Here is a 17,796-nt window from a genome sequence, read left to right on the forward strand (position 1 = left end):
TGTATTCTCCACAGTTCCGCAAATGCATCAAAAGCGATCATTCCTGTCAGCTAGTTCCGGGTTTAACAATTGGAATATATTGTTTACAGTCCATCATCTAGATAAATCACAGTGACACTTCAGACGTCTATACAATTTTCACTCTGTACACTAGCTACTGGAATATAGCATGCACTCATATTATTTTTTCCTTAATCATAAAATTGAATGCACAGTCCACCATATCTGTACCAAGCTCTCAAAAAAACCACAACTGACCTAGTGTGTGCTGTTTCTAATAACAAGACTGTGCAAATTTAAAATAACAACTCCTGGCATAGCAACGTTCTTTCCCAAAGAGGAAACCAGTCTTCAACTGGAATCTTCACATGAAATACAGATTGCAACTTGAAGAGTCAAGCTGCTGGGCTGGCTGCCTGATCAGAGGAGTCAGAGGGAGTAAGTTGACAACAGTGGTCCTACTGTTACAGTAGTCAAATAAACTTGTTCAGCAGAACTTGCCAAAGCACTGCAAATATTCTTTTAAATATGATTTATACCAATTCCCTGCTTGTTCATGTCGATTACAGAATTCCTCTGGTGGTCTGAGAAATATTCATTCTTCAACAAACATTACCAAATTAGTTTAATAGGCTACTCATCTTATTTACAAGACATGGAACTGTACAAAACTGTCCACCAAATTTGCCTATCAAGCATAAGTAGCTACAAATCAAAAACAATGAATTAGCTGCCACGCAGTTAGAGGATGTGAAAGGTACTGTATCAATACAAGTTGGATACTCAATTTTTTATCCATACTGTTATCTAATATTACAACCAGAATGGAATATGTTCTTTAACTTTTTTTTTTAAAGATAAAGTGCTGTGGAATTAAAAATAAGCTAAATTATGTATTTTAGGGATGTCACTCGTAGTTTATTTCACTATTGACCCACATCATTAGAAATGCTTGTGTTGTTTTCTGCATGGGCAATAACACCTGAATTATTACTGAAACTAACAGGGGAATAAAAAAAACTTGCCCCAGAAACCAGAGCGGCTGGAGTTTTATAATGCCACACTTTACCCAAATCCCACCTTGCCAATTACCTCCCAGAGCCTGGCCACCAATCACCACTGACTCTCTTGTAACAGCACTTTTGAACCATAGAGGTCTCTGCAACACCTTTCCAGTCCACAGAGCATATTACCCTACATCAAATATATTCCATAGGGTAAACCATTTGATAATACACATCAATTTTACTAGGTTTGGAAGTGATGATTTGCTATTCCTACCCTTGTTAAGTAACAAGACAATTGATCAAATGTAATTAGATCAATATAGTAAAACGTCTAGTATTTTGTTGAATGGTAAAATAATATTTCAATCTTACTAAACTAGAAATTAACTAGGTAGTAATTTCCACGGGGTTTGTTTTGAAACGACAGCAGAAGAGTCGTGGAAACCTCATGATTTTCATCAATGTTTCTTAAGGAACAAACTCCAAGTTACAATGTATAATCAGACAACGCTCTGCGGAAACACATCTTTCCAGCTATGCAAGTGCATAAAATCCAAATGGCTTTACATTTGTGCAAATAGTTTGATTTCTCAGGTCTTAAAATTGAAATGTCATCATTGCTACGCAAATTGCTCTAAGGCAAGTCTCGCATCTCAAAACTGTTAGAAATAATTGTTTGGGTTCAATATACTTAACAGCCAACATCATACATACTCAAGTAATTGTCGATCGTGTGTAGATGTTGCTCCCACAACTTTCAGTCAAAATGTATATGAAAAGTGAATAACATTATGCATAGGATGACCTCCAAATTTTACTAAAAAAATCCAACTGTTTGTATGTACTAGCTGTTTGCTGCTGAAGTCGAACCTGCCCTGGCGAAAACCTACTTGACAGAATTATATAAGAGCACACTATTAAAAGGTGGCTGTTTAGCTCCTTGCATCTATGTGCATACTTGATTTTAAGACTACCATCTCTCAGATTTGCACTGCCAATCCCACACTTTAATATAGCGATTGGTATGAAGGAAGACTGCTGGATACACTGTCCAGTTCAAACTCAGCCATTGAGATTGCACAGCAAACAAACAACTGTGCAGCAGTTACTGAATTCAAAATATTAGAGACAAACATTAGAGATTTGGAGGAAAATTTCTACATCACTTAAGCAGATGTTTAAGAAAAAAAATAAACAGACAGAGGAAAGCCTAGCACGTGGCCGCAGTTGGATGACAAAGTTGCAAAGTACAGTGAAAACTGCCTGAATGAACTCTCAATTCCTTGAGGATTCATCTAACCCTACACCCTGAAACAAGCAGGAAAATGAGTCATTGCAGATTTCAAAGTCAGCCCTGGATGATTTATGAAGCCTATGAAGAGAAATAATTTTGTACTATAAAAGATGATCAATATTTTTCAACAGAGCTCAATGACAGAGTTATTGCATTTCAGCAGTTTATAATCAAAGACCATCAAAAGAATGGGTAGAGATTGGCCTGCACTGGAAACATGATGAGGTCCCATGAATTTTGACATGCCAGTCAAAGCGTGAGCAATGTTAGAGAGAAAACATGTTAGTGAAGACCAAACCATAACATGGAAAGAATAGATTCACTGTTGTGTTGCCATCTATATCCAAAGCGACAAGGATCAAGTCAAATGAATAATGCCAAGCCATTTAGGACTGAGAGGAGAAGGAACTTCCTCACTGGTAAACCTACAGAATTCTCTACCCTAGAAGAATTTGGAAACTCAGCCATCAAGTTATTTTGATACAAAAATTAATAGATTTCCAATCACTAGTGTCATTTAGAGATAGGACAACAGTGCAGGAATATGGTGTCGAAGTAGATGATCAGGCAAGATTTAGAATGGTGAAGCAGGCTCGAAAGGCCAAAAAGTCTACTCTCATTCCTATGTTTCTAGACCTCATCAATTTTCTTGTTGCTGGAGTTAGATTAGAAGTGATATTGCAATCATTTCCAGTGGTTTAACCAGCCTTGATTAACCAATGAATGACAGAGTGGGACAGCTGGCGAGAGGGTGGGTGAGCGGGCAAGAGAGAGAGAGAGAAAACGTGCCCAGACAGAGAAAGCGAGGGGAAGACACAGAGACATAGACAGAAACAGCGACAGTGTTAGAGAAATGTGGAGGGAGAGAGAGGGAGAGAGAAAGGGAGAAAGGGACTGGCTAAACAAAGAGATAGCTGATGATAAGTCGAGGGAAATAAAGCTTGGTTGGTGCTAATGGGAAGTATGAATAGTTGAAAATGGATTGGTTGTACAGGGAGAAACCAGTAGTCCATCAAATCTGCTCTGATGATGCTACCTTCTGCAGAGCTCCTCCGATTTATTGGCTTATTTCCTCAACTGAAGATACCCCAGAACTGTGGTTATCAGAACCCTCAGCTGTGTGTGACCCATTTCTGGCACTTCTGTTCTCACCCCTTCACTCCCCTCCCCTCCCGTCCTACAACAACAGATTCTGACCCTTGTTTTCCATCCCATCAGTATCCATATCCAAAGGATCATAAGCCACCATTCCCATCAATACCAGACACCTATTCCTCTCCCTTCCCTTATAAGAATTCTGCAGTGTCTTTTCCTTCCAGGGCATCCTGGCCACTCTTCCTCCACTCACGGCACCTCTCTGCACAGCCGACCCATTTTCAACTATTCACATTTCTCATTACACCTTACCTCAGGTACTGAAGATGATTCATTCTGCATTCAAAACTTTAACCTGTTTCCCTCTGGCACAAGCACTGCCAGACCTGCTGGTTCTCTCCAGCATTCTGAGTGTTTTTGTCTCCAATCTTACTGAATTATGGTCACCATCACCAAAATGCTCTCCCTCTGACAGAGCTACCTCTTGACTGACTTTGTTTCCTAAGATTCAGTTCACCACTGCTCCCCTCTACACAGCTTGCTACATGCTGGTCAAGAACCAGGGATCGGAGTGCAAGGATAAAAAGCAAGCCATTTAAGACTTAGATGAGAAATTTTTTTACCTGCAGACTGCTGAGTCTGTGGAATTCTCTGCCACAAAGTGGTCAAGACCAAAACATTGAATGTTTTCAAGGAGATAGATATAGTTCTTAGAGGGGGGGAAAAAAAAGTATGGGGAGAAAGCAAGAACAGGGTATTAGGCAGGATCATCCGCCATGATTAAACTGAATGATGAGCCAGGTTTAAAGGGCCGAATGGCCTACTCTTGTTTTATTTTCTTTGTTTTTATGAAAAGCAAAATAGTACAAGAGAAATTGAGACAAAATGTTCTTTAATTCCTTTTATGTAGATTGGGCAGTTTAGACAACATAGAAAGTTTATTCAGAATAGCTGATCTATATTAGGCTAGGCACAAATAGATTCATATTGCTGCTTTGTTAGCTGATCTTACGGGATGGAAGTTGAATTCTACAATTGACCTCAGCATCCTCAGGCTAAAAAGACCGAAAAATAGTCATGGTTCCCTGCTTCTGATTCCGATGAAACAATCCTTTCTGCAAGTTGGTAAGCGAGGACAAAATCAGACTCAGTTGCGATTTGTCAAAATAATTTGGTGCTGCTCATCAAAAAGACTCAATGAAGAACTTGTATAGATGAAGCAATCAGAGCTCCAGAAACAGCCACATAGCTGCGTGGTTATAAATTAAGGCAAGTGCCCTAATTTATACCTCTATGATTATAGCGTGACAGGATTGTACAATGTCACAAGGACGGAGTTAATTCTCCAAAGAGCGGTCAATCCAAGAAGCGTAGGATTGTTTGGAGCTAGTGATCGTACAAGGGTTAAGGAACTGAATGAAGTGGTGCTAGGCAGTGGCTCACCTGCACCTCATCCAGGAAAGATAGGACAGACAATAAATGCTGGCTTCACCAATAACACCAACGTCACAATGACTTTTAAAAGAAAACAAAATCATAACTCAAGTGCAATTTAGTTCCCTTGTCCTCAGCAAATTTTGTGGATCAGAATTACAACCAAGAACATCAATCCTAATATGATTTAAATTCGAGTAATCCAAAAGATAAACAGCTTCCCCTAAAAGAACATTTTATCTTTGACATAAGTTAATGGGAGTGAAGCCTAACAGAAGCTGGCAATTTGTAAAAGCAGGGAGGTGGCTGTACAGATATCCTTCCTCTTTGCGAGATCAGATACTGGATTTATTTTTTTCAAGGGATGTCTTGTGACTTGAACATTCTCTCTCCTTATTTATAAAGCAAGCCACTGTAGGAATATTCATCAGTCCTGAGTGAATGGTACACAAAGTCACTTGCTAAGGTTTTCTCTGCAGAGTAATTGTACCAATGAACAACATGCAGCTTCAACTTTCATAGCTTAGCAATTGAAAAAAATGTTAATTTAAACATTAGAAACAATTTAAAGTTCTCTCACAAATTATATGTACAGTCACAGAAGAGCAATATATGTATAGCTATATATAAGTACATTCAACTTACATTCCAAATGGCCAAATAGATTTTCTTTAAATGGCTTTGGTGGTGCAACATAAATTCATTGTCACATTTTAGAATGATTTCTAAGTACTATCTTAGAACAGCTCACTGTAAATTGAAGAATTTAAACCTCCAGACATTCCACAGCATTGTAAGCATTTTGTACCATGAGAACATTGTTAACATAACATTTTCTGAAGCCAAATGGCAGCAGAAATAACCATCACAGTACAAGTTCTTACTTCCAGCCTCTGCATCAACTTGTGGGCCACTTCGTACTTTCCCAGATGGCTTCAGTTTTACTGGTCCTGCTGCAGTCTCTGCACCACCAGCAGCTTGTCCCTTTCCATATCCATTTTGTACATTTGTAGGTGAAATGGAGTGACTTTTATGTGGAGAAGAAGGGGGGCTGTTAGGTTTATCTTTTTGTCCGCCTACTTGTCTCTCTTTAAGTCTTTTTTGCAAACGTTCATGTACTTTAACAGTCCTTTCATCTCTGTGATTGAAATTTGACCTTCCGTGCGGCGAGCGTGACTCTATACAAAATATAAGGTATAGACAGTAATGAATGTTGTGAACCAACTTCATGTTTTCATTTTTTGTTGATATTAGACTATAGTAGCAGTTCTCACGCTTAACTTATTTTATTTGCATCCTTACTTGCTCAATTTCGACTACTTTCAACTATAATAATGGAAGGGCCCAAGGGATGAGTTGTTGCTTCCAGTGCAAGATAAGCCAATTCCATCGTACTTCACTGAGTAGCCAATATTGGAATTGGCTACAATGTTTAAGGGCAAATGAAGCATTGTGGAATGTTGAATAGAAAAAAATAAACATCTAAAAGCTGCACATTGTTATTTCTTCATTCCATGGAGCCTTCTCTCAATAGAGTTTATTTCAGTATTTATCAATGGATTCTATAGGTTTAATCTAACTTAGAACATACAAATAAATTGTTTAGTCTAGAACAATCATGACTGTTCTTACTTTGTATGCTTAACAAATTGTGTCTACACGAGATAAAGCAAACATTGCTAGAATGGACAAACTGTTTTGGGTTCAAGTATGACCTTTTGGACTGACTTAATTTAAATGAGGAAAGTGTAAATTTCAACAACTGAAAATTAACAAGTAGTCAAAACCCTAAAAATTTGGAAGTAGTACTTTATTTGTTGTAAGTAGCTATTAAGAAAACTTACTGATAAATGGTATGTAAAGTGGCCTCAATAGAACAATAGCAAAATACATCGGTCAGTGCAACACTTTGAATCTGCAATTTCTGTTGGGTTTTATTGATGGTTGAATTAATTAGAGTTCACTGACCAACCTGAATGACATAATCTAACATTTACGAATGATGAGAGGGTGCCACATCAGAGAACAGCTCATGGGATAGGGGATAACGTTCATAGGGATAAAGAATTTGTTAGCAAACAAGAAACAGAGTAGGCAAAAAATAACTATTTTGAAATTGGCAAGATGCAACGCAATGCAGGAAGGATATGGAGGCATTATACTATATAAATGGAGAGAGACTGCAAAACTCTGCAGTGGAGAAATCTGGGTACAGGAATCACAAAATTTCAGTATGCAGGCACAGTTAGCAATTAGGAAGGAAATTGGAATGCTGATTGGGTAGGCAACTGAATATAAGTGTAGAAATTTTCTGTTACTATCGTATGTAGTGCTGGTGTGACCACATTTAAAGTACTGAGTACAGTTTTTGTCTCCTTATTTAAGGAAAGGACATAGCTGCATGAGTACTCGGGGAAGGTTCACTGCACTGATTCCTGAGGTGACAGGGTTAACTTATGAGGAAAGATTGTAGAGATTGGTCACCTATCCACTATACTTTAAAAGAACATGGGCAACCAAATTGAAATGGAGAAGAGCCTGATCGGACTGGATAGCAAGGATGTTGAAAATACGTTTCCCCTTGTGGGAGAGGTTAGACTAGGGAATACACTTTAAACGTAAGTGTTGATTCACTTAAAATGGAGATGAGGAGAAACGTTTACTCTCAAGGGCTGAGAGTCTGGGGAATTCTCTTCCCCAGACAGCGATGAAAAAGGGTCTTTGAGTACTTTTAAATAAGAATTAGATGGATTGTTGACAAAGAAGGAAGTCTAAGGGTATTGGGGGTTGCCCGGAAAGTTGAGTTGTTATCAAACGGCAGAACAGATCTGAGGGGCCAAATGCCTCCCCCTAGGTCTCTTGTTTGTAAAAAGTTAAGAAATTTGCATGCAAAAGATGCTGCACCTTCTCTTGAAGGTCATAAAATTCAGAAGCATACACAGGGAGCAGACAAAATACAATTACTTTGTTATAAATTTTTTTTTTAAACACAGGACATTCAGGACAGAAAAAAGCCATTCAGCCCAACTGATGGTGTTTATTTTCCAACTGCTTCTCCTCTCATTCCAAATAGCACTTTTTAGATCAACAGTTTATCTTTTCATTCCATTTTTTCTGTAGTCATCTGGTTTTTTGGAAACATCTTTTGCCTGAACTATGTCATATGGTACTAAATTCCACATTCTAACCACTGAATAACAGAATTCATCCTTATTCCCTATTGGATTTAATAGAACTTACTGCATGCAGTTTTGGGCTTTCAGATGAATAGAAATATTCTCTTCACATTACCGTGTGTTATTTCACTTAAAATATCAAGACTCCTCTTAGTCTTCCTTTGCTAAAGGAATAAGCTCCAATCTGTTCAATCTTTTTCCAATAGCAGTAATCTCTTAGTTCTAGCATCATCCTTGTGAATTGTGTGCATACTTTCTCCAGTGCTTCTATGTCCTTTCTATAACATGGAGGTCAGAACTATGCATTACATCAAGTGCAACCTGACAAGAGCCCTATTCCTTATTACTCATTTATCATGAGTTCTACATCACCTAATTCTTTGTCAACATATTTGCGCTCACTTGTACCACTGGATTGCTTTGTTCTTCTATCTTACTCAGTTTATCTTCCACAATGTAAGTGATGTTTCTACTTTCCTAATAAAAAGTGTGCAACTTCACATTTCTCTGTTAAAGTTCATTTGCCACTTAACTACACAGCGAGTACATTTTCTAATAACATCTTGCATTACATTATATTTTCAATGTTCATTACAGTTCGGCATCATCTCTAAATTTTGACACTGACTTTCTTGAATCCAAGTCAGAATTATAAATTTAATTAGGAATAACCAGGGGTCCCATTCTGATTGTTGTGGAACACTACTTTCTTCCTTCCTCCAATCTGAGTAACTATCCGTCACATGTTTAATTTTTGGTTTTTATTTCAGCCAATTTGCTACATGCTCATCTATTTGTTCCCTTATTCCACTCATCCTAACTTCCATCAAGAGCTGGTACCTTATCCAAGGCCTTTTGAAAATCCAGCTTTGATATCTATGTGACCTTTGCTTTCTCCTTCAGTTATTTCTCAAAGAATTCTAACATGTCAGTTACGCACAACTTAGCTTTGCAGATTCTGCACTTTTATCATATTTTACATCTTGATGCAATTTTCATCACTGTTTCCAGAATAGATTCCAATTTTTTAACTTGTCAATGATGTTACGTCAACAAGTTTATAGTTCCCAGGTTTTGTTCAATCTCCCTTTTTATATCTAAAAATATTAGCTGTCCACTAGTACCTTTAACTATTTCTGCGTCATTTCCTTTAGTATGAATTGACCCACACTATCTTTCCAGCAGGTTTATCCTTTTCTAATTTTGCTAGGTTGTGAATTCTTTTCTCTTGTTATCCCAAGTGTCTTAATACCCCTTTTAACTTTCACCCTTTAGTTTACTTCATTGTCTTCTTTCCTAAAATCCGGAGATTAAGTAGCTACTGATTACTTCTGTTGTTGATCGGTCATTACCTGAGTGGATCCTTCTCATCCTTTAGTGGATTAATTTTAACTTTAACTTTCATTTAATTATGAATATATCGTCAATTTAATGCAGTCATTCTTGTATTCTTTGATAATTTGATTTTATAAATTCTTTTTGCCTTCTTGATGGCTTCTTATAAACTTGAGCTCTCAAGTTCTTCATATTCCTTAGCACCCAAGTACTTTTTTTTCATCTATTTCTTTAGATACAATTTTTTATTTAGTTTTATTCATTTAAAATGTCCCATTAGCTCTCTTGCTTAAGCTTCTTTGTTCATTTGAACTACTGACTGACCTTGTATCTCTGTCTTTCTCTCCATTAATCTACTTCCATTCCCCACACACACACTCTCAATTTGGTCTTTTTCAATCTGTTATCATTAGCCTTCAGCCTACTTATGTCACTCAATTCTAATCTAGAGCCTTAGATCATTACAAGGATGTTTTCTATTCTTGCCTCTCCTCTTCATTATCTATTCCAAAAAAGGAGTGATCGTTTTTCTTACACACAGAATAAGCTGAAAATTTTTATTCCCCCTTTCACTACAGTTTCCTGCTGGTTTAATTGGGGGTAGTCATGATTATCATAATTCATTATGATTATCATTCAATGCCCACTACTTATCTCATTGATTCGCCTGCGTATTTCATCCTCCAACCTCCTTTCACCACTTAACGGTTTAAAATGTAAGCCCTATAAGAGCGATTAATTCCCTTTCATTTTTTAGCTCAAACCACATGGATATTGCAACCATTGTAAATGATGGTTACCATCCTTGCCTCCTTCTATTATTACATCTTTAATTGATGCAGTTACTCTACTTCTCCCACTCAATTCTCTTTCTTTCCTAAATGTAAGTTTTAAATAAATATTTAGTCTGTTCTCTATGCTACCATATTTTATTTATTGCTACTAAAACCAGATTCCCTCTACAAATCATTGCTTCCCTTCCAGTTTATAAGGTGTCTTGAATACTACATACATTTTCGTAGAGATTAAAAGATTAGAGAGCTTTTAAATCATTTCTCAATTTGTTTTTAGTAGCTATTTTATTTTGTATAGCTTACCCCAATTTTTGTTCAATCATATTACCCTTGTTCTGTTAGGTTCCTGCAATTTCTAGCAGTTACACTTTTCTACTGAGCCTTGGTCTCAACTTGATTCAAAATTCAGCAATGCTTCAGATCTTTCCAATCTGATACTGCTGCCAGTATCTCAAGAAATCTAATTCTCCTCTCCCTTCTCTCAGTTCTTCAATGTATGTGACCTTCCCCGTCTCTGCCCGAGGCAATTGCTCAAACAATAACCCCAAAATTACAACCTCTAAACTTCTGCTTTTCAATTTGGTTCCAAACTTCCAAAACCTCCACCAGCCAACCTCTCATCCTTCCGATATTATTGGTCCAAACATGGAGCATAACAACTGGATACTTTCTCCATTTTCCAGATTCTTTGCTAGTTGTTTCAAGCTATCACTTTCTTGAACAACATATGCACTATAAAGAACTTCATCTAGCTCCCAAGTCACAGAATCCCGTATGACCATAAACTTTCTATTCTGTATCTTCTCTCCTTGGATGGTCTCATGTTCAACAGCACCTGGATAAGTATTCCCATCATACTTATTTTCCTCAAATGTACTGAGCTTTTTGTAGCCTGTAGACAGGAGGACTATCTGCTCAATCACATTCACCTATATGCCCCTGACCTAGTTGAATTAGTTTTTTTTTTCCTCTTCCCATACCTGCTTGTTTCCTCTGGTGTGAGAGAGATGGTACCCTGGAGTAAGGTATCTGGGAGATTCTGCCAGACTGCCCCTCACCCGCCCTCAAGTTCAATATCTCTGAATCAGAGTGGTTTGTGACAAAGCGGTTTCCTGTAGTCTTGGCAGCCTTGTGGTCTAAAATTGTTCAAATACTATAATCCCAACACAGCATTTTAATAAAATCAGTTGATAACTGATTACCTAATTAATTGGTAACTTGTCTAGATTTAGTAATCTAACATTGAAATAAGTACACATTTAATTTTAAATGTTAAGCATTTTTTTTTAAAGTAATTTTTAAATCTAATCACTTTGCTCATTTTCCCTGGACTTTAAATTTGCGCTAATCTCCAAGTCCATATTAAGTCAAGCTTAACACTACCGACAAAACTGAATAGACTAAATTGATACTTTTGATTTCCTTAGCTCTGCTGCGCCTCTGTTGGTTATGTCATCAGATTTTCTACTTTATTCTCATTACTTTGTTTGTTGTTGGATCTTTCTTCAAGCTCATCACCCCTTCCCTGCACCAAATTTCAAATGCCGACATATCAAGTCATGTCATTTAGCAGATACTTCCAAATTCTGTGTGGCACAGCTCTGAATGTTAACAGAAATCTGAAATACACACTTTAGAAACACTATAGTACTGGGCAATCAACAGCCACCCAAAATAGTTATGGCTGGTCAACTTTACTTTAAAACGGCAAGTCAGTGGTAAAGAACTGAAGCAAGAAAAACATGCTAAGTTTCAAGTTTATAACAATCAGGACCATTTGCCCACTCCTTACCACTGCTTAGCAAGCTACCCTAGTTAGTAGATTTTCCCAGTTCTGTGCCACACAGAGTTGAAATTTAATAAGGAAATTTTTTATTGCTATATCTGTGTGTGTGTACCTACCTTGATCTGCAAAAACGTGGGGTGGTGGAGGGTGTTGAGGAATGAACTGTGGAGGGATGTCCCCTGTTCCTGTTACTGGAGCGTAAACTTGATGAGGGTGCGGTATTAAAGCAGGGTGATGGTGCATGTAGTGCGGTACATGAGGTGGAGGGGGATGCATAGAGGGATGATTACTAGGGTGGAATTCTGTTGAGTGTGGCAACACAACAACTCTTCGAACACCACTTTCTTCTATAACCTGAAAAACAAATTGTTTTCTCCTTTAAAAATGAATCAATTTCAGATTATAGCCTATTTTTCTTATTTGGGGACATAATTCTGAAGCTGTTTTAATATTAAACTAATCCAGGGAAACCCTGAGTTTATAACAGCATAATTGATATTGCCTCTTTATTCCAGCTGTCCTTTGCGTATTTTTCTCTTCATTTATGCCATCTTTATTTTGTCAATTTTCATGCATTTCCTGTCATCTCTTTTGTTATCCCATCACTCTTTAAACAGTTGCACTTGTATTTAAAATATTTTTATTTCTTATTTACACAATTTTTTTTCAGACCAATGGATACTGCGTGCTCGTATCTAGGCCTTACTTGAGCAAGTGCTCATAATTATGATATAGACCTTTTCTTAATTGTTATATTTCACTGTTAGCTTGCAAATTATTTCTGCTATCTGAAAAATATCCTCATTACATCACCTTTTTCAAAGTTTCTTAAGACAGCAATGAAGCAAATAGTAATCGTTACAAATTAATGATTTTGTATTTAACAAAATGCGATGCAGTAGGTTTCTTTGACTAATGGTGAAATTACAATTCAGAATGTAAATAACATTTTGCTATTAGCAATCTGTCAAATCATTAGAATACCAACATTCCGGCACATTATTTGACAGCTCATATATGGCTGATTGGCAAAACTTCAAACCTAAACCTCAGATATGGCATAGTGCCACAGCAATAGTTCAGTAACGTATCATACAACAGAATGGCAATACAAAGTTACCCGCAGGTTAGAAGATTTTACTTTGACCAGTCGAACCTGCTAAAACACTTCAGTATTAACAATTTGGCAGCATATTATGTTTTAGCTGCAGAAGATAAGAGGACAATTTCTCTCACAGTAGTAAATATTTTTCCTCAAGAACTTCAACTGCAGTGTGATTAACCATGGAAATAAAACTTGCAGGAGAAGAGATAATAAAACACCCAAAAGACTTCATAGAAGCACTGGAGAAGCAAACATGACACCCAACCACATAAGGAGATATGAGGTCTGATGCCCAACAGCAGAAGCAGTGATGTGCAGGCTCCTTCAGCCTTTTACAGGAATAAAGTAGGTCTGCTACAATTCATGCACTTACAGTTTTGTAGACTTAGTAAACCTTTTTTGTTGTTGGAGTATTTCATTTTGGACAAGAAAGCATCTAAATATTTCCTTCTCCCAACAATTGGAAATTTTGTACACTGTAGGACACATGACATGACATACTATCAAGTTTAAGAATGCTGACACAGTACTTCGGCATAGCACATCTTACAACTATCATAAACCCTCAGGTGCTTCAACCCGTAAACAAAACTAGTTTCCATTCCATGAGGCAAAAACCATATCCTGTTTCTCCTGCATTTCTGCTTTTTTTGCAGAGCTTAATCACGTTCAAAATAAATTAGTGGTTCTGCTATTACATTTGGGACTACTTTTAGAACAAAATAAGCCTAATTATCCGGAGGTATACTTACGAGACTAACTGAATAGTGAAACTCCAATCTCCTTCATGACATCTCCTCCAGAAGATGCCTGTCATTCCACTTTCACACACATCTGCTCCTTCACAACTGCTTCCAACTTTCTAGCCTCTGCTAAATGCCTCTTACTGTTACTTATCCACACTCTGGCTGTAACTGGGAATACATTTACTCCTCATGATACAAGTGGGAATTATACATATGGTGAAGAAAACATCAAGACTTCAGTATTTCCTGCTTCCTGTAAAGAAGCCTCTGCACCTGGAACATAGCAACAGCTTTGGGTAGGAGCCTATACCAGCAGTTTGAAATTATCACAACAGACATTGAACGATCAGGTCCCAGAATCTCTCCAACTCCCAAAGCGCTCAGTTGTGATCCACAGGTTGCGAAACATTTGATCTTGATAGATTAGTGTCTATCTTGTAATACAGGCCCAGATATTCCAATATCCTGCTGGGCTTTGGAGCAGCTCAGGCTGCAGCTGCACGCCAGGGAGCATGCAATGGATTCGGTGGGAATTGCTCAGGAAAGTGAAATCTAAGGGGTAATTCTCCTGCTTTTGTAACTCTTCATAAAAACCCCAGATTTTGACTCAGCTATGCATAGTTACCAATGAAAACTAAGAGAATTAAACACTTGCACAAACTCCTGAGCAAATGTTAAACTGACCTATCCCAACTCACCACTGGCCACCCAAACTATGCATCTCCCAATACCTGTTGAAATCTTACACCAGCTATCAATGTGGCTGATTGTACCACTGGACATTTAAGCCTCAGAATATGACACAACGACTGCTGCAAATGGGGGTGTAGTTTCTACAAAGATCTTCTGTGCTGCTGGAATCAAGGATTCCTGGACGGGTTTATAACAGAAGGCCCTAGCAGAATTCATCAAAAGTTATGGGCAATTTTTAAACCAGACCGAAGTCAGAAATAGTGTTTCCAACCCTGATCTGAATATACCTGGGTTATATTCATTGCATGTGTTGCTCTGCTACAACCTGTGCTGCGTAGATGTAATTTATCGCTACAGTTTGATGAGAAAGGAGATAAAGAGCATTAACATTAGTAGTTCCTATCATTAATGCTCTTTTGGACAAAAATTATACTGAAATAGCAGTTTCCACATCTTCATGCTGCATTAGCATGTTTCACTTTTGAAGTGTAGGCAGCGATGTTCTTCTATGACACTGTCAGAACCTGCCTCCCCCAACTCTCAATAGTGACAGTAAGACCCGCATCACATGGACTGCAGTGGATAGGTTGGCTCACCACTACCGTCTTCTCAAGCACAAATAAGTTTGGACATTAAACACTGGCCTCACTAGTGACACTTATACATCAGAATACATTGTTTAAAAATGGCAGGAATTAATTTGTCCAAGCAAAATAATGAGTGACCAATGAACCCATTCTGATGGCGCTGGATGACAGCGAATGCCGATTAAAACACCGACATTGATTGCTGACAAAGTGTTCTATGCACTTTTTTTAATGTTCTGGAATGGAGCTTAAACCCATAACTCAGGCAAGGATAATACCATTGTGGCAAACTGATATGATGGCAGAATTATCATCCCCAACTGAAATATTTAAGTTACCTGAAACTGTGCTACAAACGCAAGCAAAAAAGCCAAATTATATTGTAAAGTTTGAGAGTAATGCTCTAACGGTTGATCACAAGGCCATTATCTGAAACCAAAGGTTTAGTAGCATGCTGCAAAAAGCATGGGTGCCAACAGGATAAGCAGCTGGCACCTGCCATGCAGGCAATTTCATCACTGCAACTCGGCATGGAACTTTATCAGCCATCCAAAGGAATTTGAATGGAGGGTTGTTGGTACATTGCAAGTTATTTTAAGAATACCACAAACCTTTCCCTGCAGTATACATTTATGATGGAGAAGGATATAATTTTGGTATCAGGTCTAAGGACATTGCAACAGTGTAGAAAATGGCAACAGCAATGACACAAATGCAGCCCACAGAACTCAGAAAAGCAATTTTAAAAATGCAGTTGAACTAAAAAGCACACAAATGAGAAACAACACAAGCTGCAATTGATCAACAGCTGTGAATTATGATTTACAAGAAAGGATACTGCAGAACATCCAATTAAGTTAAATTTCTTTGGATTGCATCAGACTTCTGGATGTTTCCACAATTCCATTTGTTTTCCCTTTGGGGACCACTGTACCTAATATTTCATTAGATGGACAAAAGAATACCTTTTCCAGCCTCCTGAGAAACCTTAACCTATTTCTGTTCTCATCCCAGTGAACTTCTTTCTTTTCTCCCTCTAGGAAATATCTTTGCTCACATAAAGCAAAGAATCAGGAGAGCACATAGCAAGATTTCCACAAACACTGTAAATGATCAGTTCATTTGTAATAGTGGATGGAGATCACCACAGTTCTCTTTTAAGAGTGCGGCATGGAATCCTTCAAGTTCATATGACAAAATTCATTTTAATATCTTATCAGAAAGACAGGAAACCTCAGCCAGTGTAGCATTCTGTACGGCACAGGTTTGATGATCTAGCAGCTCAAGTCCACAAGTTGACCTGAACCAATAATCTTCTGACTCATGAGTGATTGTGAGTACTTAACCAAAATTACAAATGTTACAAGAGAGGAAATAATTCTCTATCTCCCCAGTCACTAAGTTCTTAAATGGAATGTGTGTACCCAAGCAGACGACTGGCCCTGCAACTGAATATGGCCAATATGATCCACTTGTGCATGTACAGTTGCACCCATGATGTCACACTAGATCTTGATAGCAACAGGTACCATCCACAGTGTCTTCAAGCAAACTATTCCTGATTTGAAGTAAGCATTGCAGTAATTGCAGGTCCAGTTAAATCAGACATGCAGTGGTTTTCTCTGATCCACTGAGATTAAAATGGTTTGGTTTGTTAATTCAAAGCAAAACATGTTGCAATTCCCAAATGTGGTTTAAACTGTTTCATATTTTAAAAGTGTTCTATGCAGTCAGGCTGTAAACACCTGGAGACTGAATTCTTTTAGTTAATTATTTTGGCAAAAAAAACTGGTCAGAGGGCCTTTCTATTTTATTTCTCCCTCAAATCATTCCTCTAAAATTTATTAAGAGTTCTTTGGGGTGACGTTATTTATGTTTGGTTGTAATACACAGTGCTTCATTGCCAAATACAAATTTAAAAGAAAGACTGATATCGCTTTGCGCATGGGCTCAGTGCTGCACCTTGCAGTGCTGTTGGCAACAAACACGACCATTCTTTCAATTAAATGTTACACTTAACTACTTTGCTTAAATAATAACAGCCCATATGAAGCACTCAGGCTTTTCAAAATAATAAAGTACTTTGCAGATAGAATTATTTTAGACAGTGACTAAAATGAGTTAAGCAATTCAGGCTCTGAATTGGATAATCATTGCATGTACTGCATAGCACAAAGAAAAAGTACATTAACTGCCAAACTGGGCATTACAGCAAATGGGAAAATGAGCAGAAAGAATACTGCTCTGCTTTAAACCCAACCCACACAACTCAACAGTTCTAAGTCTTAAGTGGCATGATCACACAAGGCATCATAAGATTGCAATCAATACCAGATCAGCTCTTCTAATTGTATTTTCTTTCGGTAAAAGAACATTTCATTGTGGTTTAATTGATAACAATCTTGCCTTTGCATCAAATGGATGTGGGTTCAAGTCACACTCCAGAATTCAACTCAAAGTTTACTTTGCAGCAAAGGTGCTGTAAAGTTAAGGCTTCATCTGTCCTCTCAGATGGACACAATAGATGTTTTGACAATTTTTCAAAGAACAAAAGGAATTATCCTTGTTAAAGGGATAATATTTATCCCCAAAACAACCTCTATAAAACAGATTAGCTGAACATTTATAATCTTGCTGCTTGTGGGATGTCACTGTGCAAAGTGGCTACTGTTTGGTATTTTTCATAGAGCAATAGTGACAACAATTTGAAAAGAATGTGTTCAATTGATGTAAAGTGGTTTAGC

At 37.6% G+C, this 17,796-nt stretch overlaps 1 protein-coding gene across 5 annotated transcripts in view; it reads right to left on the reverse strand.

Moving 5' to 3' along the window:
- The window catches only part of LOC109913834 (fibronectin type-III domain-containing protein 3A-like), a 154,197-nt gene that overhangs the window by 34,617 nt on the left and 101,784 nt on the right, over positions 1-17,796 (reverse strand). For all 5 annotated transcript variants that reach the window (XM_020513383.2, XM_048605069.1, XM_020513382.2 and 2 more), the window contains 2 exons: positions 12,038-12,275; positions 5,715-6,008 (listed from right to left, as the gene is read on the reverse strand). In XM_020513383.2, the coding sequence (XP_020368972.2) occupies positions 5,715-6,008; positions 12,038-12,275 (532 nt within the window). The remainder of the gene's footprint in view (positions 1-5,714; positions 6,009-12,037; positions 12,276-17,796) is intronic.

This window comes from Rhincodon typus, chromosome 14, assembly GCF_021869965.1.
Source record: "Rhincodon typus isolate 14 chromosome 14, sRhiTyp1.1, whole genome shotgun sequence".
Lineage (NCBI taxonomy): Eukaryota > Metazoa > Chordata > Chondrichthyes > Orectolobiformes > Rhincodontidae > Rhincodon > Rhincodon typus.